This window comes from Limulus polyphemus, unplaced genomic scaffold, assembly GCF_000517525.1.
Source record: "Limulus polyphemus unplaced genomic scaffold, Limulus_polyphemus-2.1.2 Scaffold3566, whole genome shotgun sequence".
NCBI classification, from domain to species: Eukaryota; Metazoa; Arthropoda; class Merostomata; order Xiphosura; family Limulidae; genus Limulus; species Limulus polyphemus.
In genome coordinates, this window is record NW_013669176.1 from 236 (window position 1) to 13,437 (window position 13,202).

The 13,202-nt window shown below is 32.1% G+C and overlaps 1 protein-coding gene across 1 annotated transcript in view; it reads right to left on the minus strand.

Annotated features, from left to right (window-relative positions):
* Nucleotides 1-1,970: 1,970 nt before the first annotated feature.
* LOC106469601 (lanC-like protein 2) overlaps nucleotides 1,971-13,202 on the minus strand; it is a 17,090-nt gene continuing 5,858 nt past the window's right edge. The window contains exons 3-10 of the mRNA XM_013930103.2: nucleotides 12,856-12,976; nucleotides 10,249-10,468; nucleotides 8,232-8,379; nucleotides 6,733-6,873; nucleotides 6,159-6,341; nucleotides 5,208-5,384; nucleotides 4,878-4,950; nucleotides 1,971-2,301 (exon numbers count right to left, since the gene is read on the minus strand). Coding sequence (XP_013785557.1) covers nucleotides 2,222-2,301; nucleotides 4,878-4,950; nucleotides 5,208-5,384; nucleotides 6,159-6,341; nucleotides 6,733-6,873; nucleotides 8,232-8,379; nucleotides 10,249-10,468; nucleotides 12,856-12,976 — 1,143 coding nt within the window. The 3' untranslated portion in view covers nucleotides 1,971-2,221. The remainder of the gene's footprint in view (nucleotides 2,302-4,877; nucleotides 4,951-5,207; nucleotides 5,385-6,158; nucleotides 6,342-6,732; nucleotides 6,874-8,231; nucleotides 8,380-10,248; nucleotides 10,469-12,855; nucleotides 12,977-13,202) is intronic.

Genomic DNA, 13,202 nt, shown 5'->3' on the forward strand with positions numbered 1-13,202 from the left:
TCTGCGATTAGAATTATTTTGTACTGTCCTAGAAATCCCGTATTTAAATACTTGTACAGTAAAGATACTAACTTGACCGCAAATCCTTTAAGAGTGTCAGCTAGTCCAAAAGAACCCACACATCATAAAATAGGTTAGAACAATACATATGTACAAAGGTACGTAGAAAGGAACACTTGAATTAAAATATTGTAAATATTACTTTAATACATATTAAATCTTATCATTTCTTAGCAAAGTTCAGCATAACAAATTAACACATTTTGTAATAAATATTATATTAGCGAATCAAAAGTCTTAATAATTATTTGTGAAAAGAAATATACTAGACTATATGTTTAGTTCCACACTGTTCTAGTAATTGTCTAACAATTCAGTGGCGACACTGAGTATAAGCAGTGTAAGTGATTATTTAATTCAGTAGTGCATATTGGTGTATAGAAGACATATTAGTACTAGAAATAAACGGCCTTATAACAACAAAATGTTTTTTTTAATTAGACACTCAACGTTTCGCTTTATAGCTTTTTCAGGAGCGTTCACTAAAACCCAAACCTAGATTGACAATACAAAGCTTCAAATGGTTTAAATAATAACTTCTAATACACGCTCCAAACTAAAATCACTTCATCTGAACAACGAATATTCACCTTTTTGCATCGAACAAATTTTCAAGAACTATGACGCGCAAAAATCAGCATCGCACTTCCAACATGAGAAAACACAGATAAACAAGGAGGAAAAAAATTTCCAAGTTTAACACAAAAAAGGTTATTTTTTATAACACCTCTAATTGAAGAAGCTAACTCCAAAAAAAATGAAACTATTCTTACGACAGCGGAAGTCATGTGACGCTAGTTACACGTCATGAGCTTCTAGAAAATTCATGTCCGTTCGTGAAGCCTCCAGTGTTTACTAGATGTGCGGTATTCTTGTATATAAGACCGCCAAGAAGTGACGGCAACAACGGAATTGAATTGCAGACAGAGATAGAGACGGACAATTGAGTCAAGCACGTGAATCGTTGTTGTGAATTATAGCGTTTAAGTAATAACGTGACCGTGGAAATTAAGTGAATTTCAAAGTTGTATTGAAAAAGAATAAACTAGTTTTATTTAAGTAAGGACTTGTATCGCTAAAGTTTCTTCGGAAAGAATTTTTACAGAAAATTAACAAACGAACAGAGACGTAACACTATAATAAGGAAATCTGAACTACTGATTAAAGTTATTGAACGGCCAGTTCCAACCCTAAAAATCCAACTTTCAAAATCTCTGTACAATGAAATAATTGCAAATAATGTTTGCAATCCAAAGATGAGTGTCTTGTCTCCAATGTTGTTTACCAGCTTACGAATAATATCTGGCTAGGGCGCTCGACTTGCAATCGGAGGGTCGCGGGTTCGAATTCCTGTCCCACCAAACATTCTCGCCCTATCAGCCGTTGGGGCGTTACAACATTATGGTCAATCCCACCATTTGTTGGTAAAAGAGTAGCCCAAGAGTTGGTGGTGATGACTAGCTGCCTTTCCCTCTGGTCTTTTACTGCTAAGTTAGGGACGGCGCAAAATTCAAAAACAAACGTACATGTAATATCTTAAAATAATTTAAGTAGATTGTTTGTGCAAATTATGTATTAATTTATGTGTTTACAAGTTCATGGAAAAACTGATGATTAAAGAAGAAAGGTCAGTACTATGTGCACTTATGTTTCTAGATGTTAAATTTAACAGTGTCAACACTTCGTTTTATTAATAAGATTCAGAATATATCTTCAAGCTTCTCTAGTCAGCACAATAAGAATATTGTTATGTATCAAAAAATTATCCACAAGTATGCATTACCATGAATCATATATGGAAAAAAAAAGTTCATTAAAATATGCGATTAGTGTGACTAAGTAACATAAAATAATTAAAATAAGTTGAGATACAATGAACATGTATATGTTAAAGATAAAGATAGTGAAGTGGGGAAAAAACATCTTTAATTTATACAAATACATTCAAAAATAACAGTATAAAACACAGCATTTTCATGGAAATGGAAAAAAGTATTAGTTATTTATTAGTCATGAAACGTAAATTCCAGATCGAATTTCTAAGAGTCGAATCTGCAATAATATACTTCATACCGAAAAACAAGATGATTTAGATGGTTATATTCAACAATACTCAATAGCATATCTTTACACAGAGCAAAAAAAGCAACTGTTTCACAGTTCAAAAGAGTTGAAATGCTGGAAATGCTGCTTGTTCTGGGTGAAGAAGGTCATTCAAAAAATATACTGTTCCTGCTAACCCTGGAAAAACAATAATTATTAGTCTCATCAGACTATGAAAATAAATATTTTCATAGCAAATGTTTCATTAAAATCATGAGCTAAGATTAAAAATTCATAAAATCTTTACATACACAAACAGTGGTCATTATTGGAATGGCTCTTTAGTAGGAATCAACACATTTTTATCACTACTCTGAAACTCTTTATTTATGATCTGTACGACAAAGAGTAAATAAGTAATGTAAGTTACATTTTTATTCCATTTACAAAACCTGATTTGTTCTCTTTCAAATTCAATTTTGTCTTCCAACAAAATCTTTTAGATTAGTGGTTCCCAACCTTTTTTTTTTTTTACTCCAAACTGACAAAATCTTTGTTAAATGCTTATGGACCATTAGAAGTATGTATAGGCCTACTATACCATATACCTATGGAAAAAGACTTCTACATACGTTTTATTTATCAGCACAACTGTGCCTGGCTGCATGAATTGAAATAAAAGGGTATCTTGTACTAGAAGGCTAAAAAACAGTAAAAGTGCTGTTTCCTGATACAGCTTCTTCAAGAATCTTTGGAGTAAAATATATGAGACTCATTTATTTTACAATGAACTAAGAAGGACACAACACTTTTTACCTGTCCTTAACAGATGTAGAAAATGAATTTTTTACAATATTTGATTTATTGGTTGAAAAACACTGTTTTAGATAACATTACAATAATTTTAAAATTTGATTTCTTGCCGTTCTCATTTCTATGCTGAGCAATAAAATAGTTCTAAAAAACTACTTTAAGATCACTTCCATCTCTCAGTCAATATATGTTGACTAAATATTAAAACTAGATCCAAATGCTCAATCTTTATTAGATATTGCATTCGAACTGCTTCACAAGTTTTAAGCACCTTACTATGATTTAATTATGTTCTAGTTTGTTGATGGTCAAAGATATTGGGCACTCAAGAAACATTTGAACTGACTAGATATCTCAGACTTTGAATGCAATATTGACCAGATAACTAAGCATCACTTCAGACCTGGAAAGCAATACTGAATAGATAACTGGGTATCACCTCAGACCAGGAAAGCAATAATGATTAGATAACTGGGTATCATCTCAGACCTGGACAGCAATACTGAATAAATAACTGGATATCATCTCAGACCAGGAAAGCAATACTGATTAGATAACTAGGTATCAACTTGGACCAGGAAAGCAATAATGATTAGATAACTGGGTATCACCTCAGACCTAGTGGTCTGAGATGATACCCAGTTATCTATTCAGTATTGCTTTGGAAAGCAATAATGATCAGATAACTGGGTATCAACTTGGACCAGGAAAGTAATAATGATCAGCTAACTGGGTATCACTTCAGACCAGGAAAGTAATAATGATCAGATAACTGGGTATCACTTCAGACCAGGAAAGTAATAATGATTCAGATAACTGGGTATCACTTCAGACCTGGAAAGCAATAATGATTAGATAACTAGGTATCACCTCAGACCTGGAAAGCAATACTGATTAGATAACTGGGTATCACCTCAGACCTGGAAAGTAATAATGATTAGATAACTGGGTATCACCTCAGACCAGGAAAGCAATACTGAATAGATAACTGGGTATCACCTCAGACCTGGAAAGTAATAATGATTAAATAACTGGGTATCACCTCAGATCAGGATAGTAATACTGATTAGATAACTGGGTATCACCTCAGACCAGGAAAGCAATACTGAATAGATAACTGGGTATCACCTCAGACCTGGAAAGCAATATGATTAGATAACTGGGTATCATCTCAGATCAGGATAGTAATACTGATTAGATAACTGGGTATCACCTCAGACCAGGAAAGCAATACTGAATAGATAACTGGGTATCACCTCAGACCTGGAAAGCAATAATGAATAGATAACTGGGTATCACCTCAGACCTGGAAAGCAATACTGAATAGATAACTGGGTATCACCTCATACCTGGAAAGCAATACTGAATAGATAACTGGGTATCACCTCAGACCTGGAAAGCAATACTGAATAGATAACTGGATATCATCTCAGACCAGGGAAGCAATAATGATTAGATAACTGGATATCACCTCAGACCTGGAAAGCAATAATGATTAGATAACTGGGTATCACCTCAGACCTGGAAAGCAATACTGATTAGATAACTGGGTATCACCTCAGACCAGGGAAGCAATAATGATTAGATAACTGGATATCACCTCAGACCTGGAAAGCAATACTGAATAGATAACTGGATATCATCTCAGACCTGGAAAGTAATAATGATTATATAACTAAGCATCACCTCAGACCTGGAAAGTAATATTAATTATGTACCTGAGAGATTTAGAATGATTTAAAGTTTCTCATGAACATTGTTAAAAATGCATTTTTCACATTTGTTCTGCAACACAAGTTTGGATAGCATACGTTAATCTAATTATGTTCAACAGATAAATCTTGTAACAAAACTTTGAAATTTCACATAATGTAAATTCAGGATATTTTTCTAAGATTTTGCCGTGAAGTAAGTGCTATTATAAACAGCTTTCAAAGTTATTTCAGTTAATAAACACAAACCTTCAAAGAGTGACAACGGCCTGTCTGGTGTCCGACAACCGTGTTTTCCATAATCGTAGCACCATTCAGCAAACTAAACACGGAGAAACGAACAAGTATGGAGAATTCACATATTTCACAAGCAATTCAGAAAATGTCTATTGTTTACAATTTTAAAGATAAAATTTAGGAATATTTGCATTCACTGCTTGTCAAAAAATTATTTTGTTAAACAGAAGAATACTACTATGATTAGATCTACTGCAACATATCTAAATATTATCTTTTCTGGTTTTGTATATGAACCAAGTCTTTCATGCAGAAGACTGACAAAAAATAGTTATATTGTACCTTAACAGCTCTGTAAGCATATTTTTCTTCATGAGTCAACTGGAATAATAATAAAAAGGCATAAGCATTTCCAGATACCCCATGACAGATTCCGTAACCTTTCTGTAGCAGACCTCGTTTCCAGATAACCTCTCCGCATTCGCGGGCAGCTTGCAAGTATTTCTCATCTCCAAACACCTGTTTAAATAGGTTATTGAAACAAAAGTTTAAAATTCTAATGATTATTCCCCCCCCCCATAGAAAAAAAAATGGTTGTATAGTTTTCAAAGGGGTTAAACTGAGGCAGAAAAGTTCGAAATGGAGTTCTCCCTTTTGAAGAGTTAAACCATCATCCTCACTGATCTTCTAATTGGAATGTCAAAGTGGATCACAAACGGGAGTTCCACCTCTTTCAAAATCCCAATTTACCACCAAGTTAAACTTTACCCAGAACAACAGAAAACTAACAACTTTTGTGCATTTCAAAACAAATTTTTATAATAAGAAATTTATTTCAATTCAAGAATGTAGTTCCCCAAAAACAAATGGTCATTTGTCATTAAACAATGACACAAAGGAATATTTTGGACAGATTAATGGTTCTAGTACTCAACATATACTAAAGAATATAAAGTTGCTATTACAGTAGACAGTTTTATTATTGATATTAAAGCTGAAGATGAGTATCTTTCAAAAAATCAACACAGTCTCATAATCGCTACTCTGAAAATGGACTTGTACGATACGATTCTGCTTTTCTTGAAAATATAAGACTTGAAATTGCTCTATTTTCTTTTCTTTACTAAGGTGATTAATGTATTTTTAAAATAGTTCATGTTGCAACACACCATATTACACGAAACTACATCAGAATTAAAATAGAAATTCATTCCATAATTTCCCCCGATTTCAAAAATAAATCAGTTGTATTTAAGTAATAAAAGAGTGAAAACAAGATCACGCAAGTCAAACCTTGTATGCCACAGCTGCTAAGTGAATGACTCCTGGGGCCCCATGACACCAGTGAACTAGCCTATCAGTTGAATTACTGAGGGAAGAAGGGAAGTTTCCAGAGTCAAATTTCAAGGCCATAATGTAGTCAACACTTGGTTTAATCAAGTCTTTCAAATCTCCAGCAGAGAGGTATTCCTGTGCCTGAAACATTCAAATTAAATCCTACACATTCTGCCTGAAAATATTTTTCACAATTTCTTAAACTAATAATATTGAAAATCTCCACCTTTAATTGATAATTTTTTGGACATTTAAATTCACGCAACTTTCATTCAAACCTTTTCACCTCATTTTTAAAACTTTCCTCAACATTTTACAAAAACATTTTTTGTGAAGGTATCCCATAATTCATTACAATATTACTTCATTGCTTACCAACATATATGCTTAATAAATTTACTGGAGATGCATTGCAAATATTAACCAATCATTATCAAATAAGAGAAACACCTGAAACAAACAATAAGCTGAGTTTGGCAAGTTAGTAAATTTGTGACACTTACAACTCCTTTCTAAAGCACATAACTATTACCTGAAGCAACATGTATAATATTCCAGACAGACCATGAGCAGCTCCCAGGTAGTGTTTCTCGTGCCACATGTACATAAGTATGGAGTTTCTGTTCTCTTTCTGTGCTAAGTGTCGGCCAGACTTTACCACCGACGCAACCACCTGAGACAAAGCAAAAAAGATTCCCTCAATGGAAAAGGATGTTCCCAAACTGGTAAAACATCGTGTCCAGAAGAAAGAGTAATTTCACTATATTACAAAACTATCATCACTAGAGCTGGGCAGTTAGTGATATTTGCTAATCAATTAATTGACAGCCCCCATTAATCTATTACAATTGATTAGTACAGTATTCCCCCTGCCATGGTATATACAAGCAAAAAATAGATACATAAAAAAGGTAGATGGCAGTTGCCTCCATAACAGTTAAACATTAGATAGTAGTAAATAGCCTCAGTATCTTTACCATAACAAAGATAGGAAAAGCACGTTTGGTGGTAATATTTCAGTTACTTGGATAGTTGGAATAATTAAAAATAGTGATAATCGAAAAACACAATTTGATTAGTTTCAGGACAATTAATACAGTTGGAATTTAAACTAATGGAAAACAATAGTGATCAGAAGCAGCCGATGAAAACCACCATGTTACATCTCACATGGAACTTAATACAGAAATCTTTTCTCTCCAGTGGTGACGTAGTCATCCTTCAAACTGTAACATCAACCTGAATATGACATGAAGCTCCCAAATGACAGCACAGAGGAAATAGTGTAAAGTTCTCTATATTATGACAAGAAGTGAAATTTAAGAGTATACTATCATCTTATGTTTTTAACCATCTAAAATTATGTTTACGATAATATGCAAGGGCACATTATCATCCAGTAAGTTATAAAAACAAAACAAACATTAGCAAACTACAAAGCAAATATCAAAATATATGTGGATTACTAGTGTCCAGGAACAAAGTTGTGTTTCAAACATCATACAAAACTTGAATGAATTACTATCAAAGACCATGCTATGATACAGTAGTAAATATAGTGAGATAAGCGAAGAAAATATTAAATTAACAACTTTATAGAGTTTAACGGAAGTAAGAACTATACAAATAAACTACATTTCATTAGGTTGACCTGGCTTCTTTCATTCCAGTAATTATCATACAATTTAAGAAAAAAACACAGGTCTGGGATTTTTTTTTTTACAGTTCTTTAAATGTTATTTTCATTTCCAAAATGCTCCTTATTAAATTAAATCTGTTTGAAAGCTAAAGCACTTATCTTTTATAACAAAAAATCAGGTAAGGTTTAGCAACTATGATAGATGAAGGAAAATATTCTGATGGCTCAAATCCTTACTTATTGAATATTATTTCCAATAAACTCAAAGTTTATGCAATCTAAGTTATTAATTTACTACCTTTTCGCTCTTTTTACAAGAAGACAAAATTGATAAAATGATTAATGAGGTTAAAGAAAAGAATCCAGTAAACATCCCCCCATTAAATTCTAACCTTTTTAACAATAGCAGTGTCAATTGCATCCTCCCCTAAGTGCTTCTTTATAAAGAGAAGAGAAAAGAGATACCCTACTCGCCCAAAGAGAAATTCATCGGGAAGGTCGTTGTCTAGTGGTATGACATCTTTATGTAGCTTCTCCACTCTAAAAATGTATAAACAATATAAAGAATGAATAAAAAAAAGGAAAATAATATATTGTATGGTAACACACATAAATGTACTCAAGATCTTGAATGTATTCACAAAGAACAATCCTATCTATTGTTGATTGTAAGACATCTTTATGTAGCTTTTACACTCTAAAAATGTATAAAGAATATAAAGAATGAATAAAAAAAAAGGAAAATAATATATTGTATGGTAACACACATAAATGTACTCAATATCTTGAATGTATTCACAAAGAACAATCCTCACTATTGTTGATTGTAAGACTACGTCACCAAGTAATGTATTTTCTGATATCTATCAACAATTACCGCTATCAATATTTTATTCTACAAACGTGCGGCATAGAGGATAATTCTTCTGATTTGGGAAAGTGGGTTAAATGTGCTTTCTGATTAACATTATAAGTCAAAGAAAGATTTTACACTGTTTATTTTCATGTTTATTAACTTGCTTCTCATGGGAAAGTGTTGACAGAATTTATTTGTACTTTTCAAATGGGTGATCATTTAATGTAATCATTCCGTTATCAATAATGTTTTTCTATCTTATTAACCAAGCTTTGATATTTTTAATGTTAAAATAATTTTCAAATAGATAGTCATTTCTATGTGTAAATGAGGTTCATACTTGACTTCATCTGTCGAACTAAATTAATCTCTTGTCACTTTCTGTATGTTATCTGGTGCGATTAATCATTTTAATGGGATCAGGAGAATACCTCTTTAAGTAACAGGTCTTAGAATACTATCAGTGTGATTACAAAACAACAAGAACTCGTATTTCAACAGTACTACTGTGCAGACGGTCGTTGATCTAAGTGGAGAAGCTAGGAAGCAGTCTTTCTGTTAAGGCAAAAAAAAGTCAGGATAATAAACCGACGCCTCACACAAAACCTGGATAGAAGAAAAGTCCCATGGCAATAAAATCAGCAAACAGAAAATACAGAAAGAAGACCTTAAGATAGAAAAGGACATTTCAAAAATTATACACAGTCTTCGGTTCACTACTACAAGAGGCCATGTATGTGTACAGTACTTTGGTTGGCTCTATTCCGAAGAGATATACTTACTAATGATAAGTAAAATTCCCTGAAACCAACAAAGCATGTGGAAAATCAAAGAATAGACTGGGTCTCATGTTTCTTTTTAGCCTAAATCCAGATGTCTGCTGATAAAATGAAATCAAAATATTTTTTGAATGTCCCATTCTAACCATACGTATCCATTTACTTTCCAGTAAGTGATCAATATTTCAATAATTAGTTAAAGAACAAAACTGTTTGTAAGTTTTTTAGATATTATGCTTACTACTAATTTATGTACTTAGCTATCAAAATTATGTTACGTCTCAACCAAATATTAGCACATTAACCCATTTCCACTTACTAGCCATTTCTACCCATGCAGGGAAAATACGGCACAACCAATGCATTCTACCATATCTGTATTTTTATTTTTTTAACACAGCACATGAAATGTAAATTATGGCAGTAATGTAAAACACTTTGCTGGGACATGTTGTAAAATAAAATATGAAACAGTAAATATACAAGGTAAACATATTTAATATACCATCCTTTCATTAGCCTAAATTTACCTAACCCAAAGAAGTAGGATTTTTTTTCTATTACACAAAACTGAAGAAGAATTGTATAGGACATTGTATTTCCTCCTTCTTCACAACACACTAACGAAAAAGACAGAGAAAAAATTAAACAACTCTGTATAATTATTGATGGACTTATTTTTCAGCAAACCTTCTTCACAACACACTACGAAAAAGACAGAGAAAAAATTAAACAACTCTGTATAATTATTGATGGACTTATTTTTCAGCAAACCGTTTTATAAGATCTTTCGATTCTCTATCCATTCCAACTCGTTTGTATAGCACAGCTCCTAAAGCCAGGGGACCAAGATCACCACACATGAATGACAAGCGTCGCCCCTTGAGACTAGCCAGCGGCTTTTCAATGAACCAAATTGCCTTTTTCATATAGTCTTTACTTTGTCCAGTATCATGAACGGAATTCATCAAATGAAGGTACAAAAATGCAATACCTGTTAAAACACAAAACAGATTTTGTTATTTCAAGATCTGTAGCTTTGCTTTTTGACACATTGATTTCAGTACAAAAAAAAGTTTCTATCAATCAAATAAATTATAAACAATAAATTTTAGTATAAAGTATTCAAATGTCAAAATAAATACTTAAAAGTTTTTAGGTTCTACTTGACTTACTCCAAAATTCTGCAACCATAAACCATATTTCTTAATATGCATCAATTATGCCAACTTTGTTATGAGTTCAATACAGTAAAATATTACTTTATGCCAACTTTGTTATGAGTTCAATACTGTAAGATATTACTTTATGCCAACTTTGTTATGAGTTCAATACTGTAAGATATTACTTTATGCCAACTTTGTTATGAGTTCAATACTGTAAGATATTACTTTATGCCAACTTTGTTATGAGTTCAATACTGTAAGATATTACTTTATGCCAACTTTGTTATGAGTTCAATACTGTAAGATATTACTTTATGCCAACTTTGTTATGAGTTAAATACTGTAAGATATTACTGTACGCATTATGCAGTAATTAGCTTGTAAAGAAGTACCTATTTTCTCAAACTGAACAAACACATTATATTACTTCTAGTTTCTTTGCCTACATAGTATCAGTTAAGTAAAAAACACAGTATAAAATTGGTTTCTACAGATGACTTAATGGGAAAGCAGAATCTAAGCTCAACATTATTATATTTACTAGTTACGTAAATATCATTATAGCTATAAATATGACTCGCAAACTGCTCACCTATAATCATTTTCACTACAAAACTTTATGCCTAACTTAAGGGGCAGAAGTTAACCTTTTCACCTTACACCTGCTTTTTCGAGCTTATTGATGGTATTACTTATACGAACATATACAACAACAAACATTCAAATCCTACAAAATATACACACATTATAAACATTTAAGGCTATTATATGTAAATACATAAGCTTCTCTATGATCTAATCTATCAAAGAAAGGCATAGAAACAGAGGCATCATTAGGCACTGGGGACAAAGGGCCTGTACCCCAAATCCCCAACTGGTGTCTTGAAAAATCAGAATAGAAAACCATGATCAATACAATACTGAAACCCCCAAATCTCTTAGTACCTAACGATGCCTTTACACAGAAATAATGTTATAAAGCAAAATTAGAAATAGTGTTTTGTGCCTTAGTTTGATTTATGATTATTCATAATGTGATAGTCTAATTTTCTTAACTTCATGTTTATCCACATAAGATGAATATTACTACATCATACACGATGGGTAGTCGTAAGACAGTTATTCATGTTTACTAGCTCTAACTACTAATCCATTAAATGAATAATACAATCATTAATGTCATGATGTTAAATCAAAAGGAAGGATCAAATAATTTTGCAACATAAAAGTGTTTATATATTTCCTATTGGCACTAGTCCAATAAATATTTTAATAGTTTCAAAACATAAGCAACAGCCAATATACAGTGTCTATTAAAAGTACAATTATTTTATTAAAGTTAATTTCTGAAATGTATTCCAAACTTCTCCTCCTTTAAATATTTTAATTTCAAATGATGGACATAAAATTTATTCACAGTATCACTACATTGGAAAAACTGGAAGACATTTTTTTTTTATCAAAAATTAACTATATTTACATAATAATTTTCCCATCTTTTGTCAGATCAAACACACAGATACAAATGCCAATAAAGTACAGTAAATACATGTTCATATTATGCAAGAAAAATAATGGTCTAGCCTTTCGATATGGAATTTTGATCATTTTTTGTTGTGCCTCATTACACACAATTGATTTAATCTAGAAACGTTTAAATGGATTAATACTAGAAGGATTAAATGCTATTATTTGAAAAGTAAGGCTAGTAACAGATTAATGCTATAGCATTAAATCATCATCATTTAGAATATAATCAAACTAATTATCATGACCTTACCTATGTATCCAACTTACACAGAAAAACAAAACAGTAGGAGCCAGCAGTTAGAAGAAATTAACTTCGTAAAAAAACGTGATAGCCTAAACTCACACATAACATATACTCAAACCTGAATATATAGGTGGTGGAACTGGGGACATGTGACCTCTCACTTTTTTTTGCAAAACAGCAAAGTGTCCCCTTTCAAAAAAATAAAAACTATAACATTAAAAATATAACAAAGTTGATAAAACAGCACGTAGAGCCTGAAAATGTAAAGCAGGCTGCATTTGCCAGAACTCTTACCAGCTCGATCTAAGTCAGCATCTCTTTTCAACAAATCAGTAAAAATGTGAAAGATGTACCTGCAGATTCAAAGTACTTCTGCCTCCTAAGAATGGATGTGTAGTAAATCAAGGTACCTGTTTCAACGTTCTTTCAATTTCCACCTACCTGTGGTACCCGTGTACACAGAATAATCATGCCAGTCCACTTCGCCTTTCAAACCATCTTCTAGTTTCTTCAGTAGCTTGACTATATTTTCTTGGAGTTGTTTCACAATGTCGTCCTTTAACTAATAATGAAAAAAAAAAAACAGAACAAAGTTAAAAGATATGAAAAAACTTGTAATCAATTATTTGAGTTACCTTAAACAAACAAGTTGAGTCAAAACGTGTCTTGATTATTACAAACTCTCACTACAAGACCGGTCAAATTGACCTATCTTGTAACCATTTTGTGTTCCTGCATTTTACAGTGTAACATTAAATTCTAAAATTAAAAGTCATGTTGGGATGATC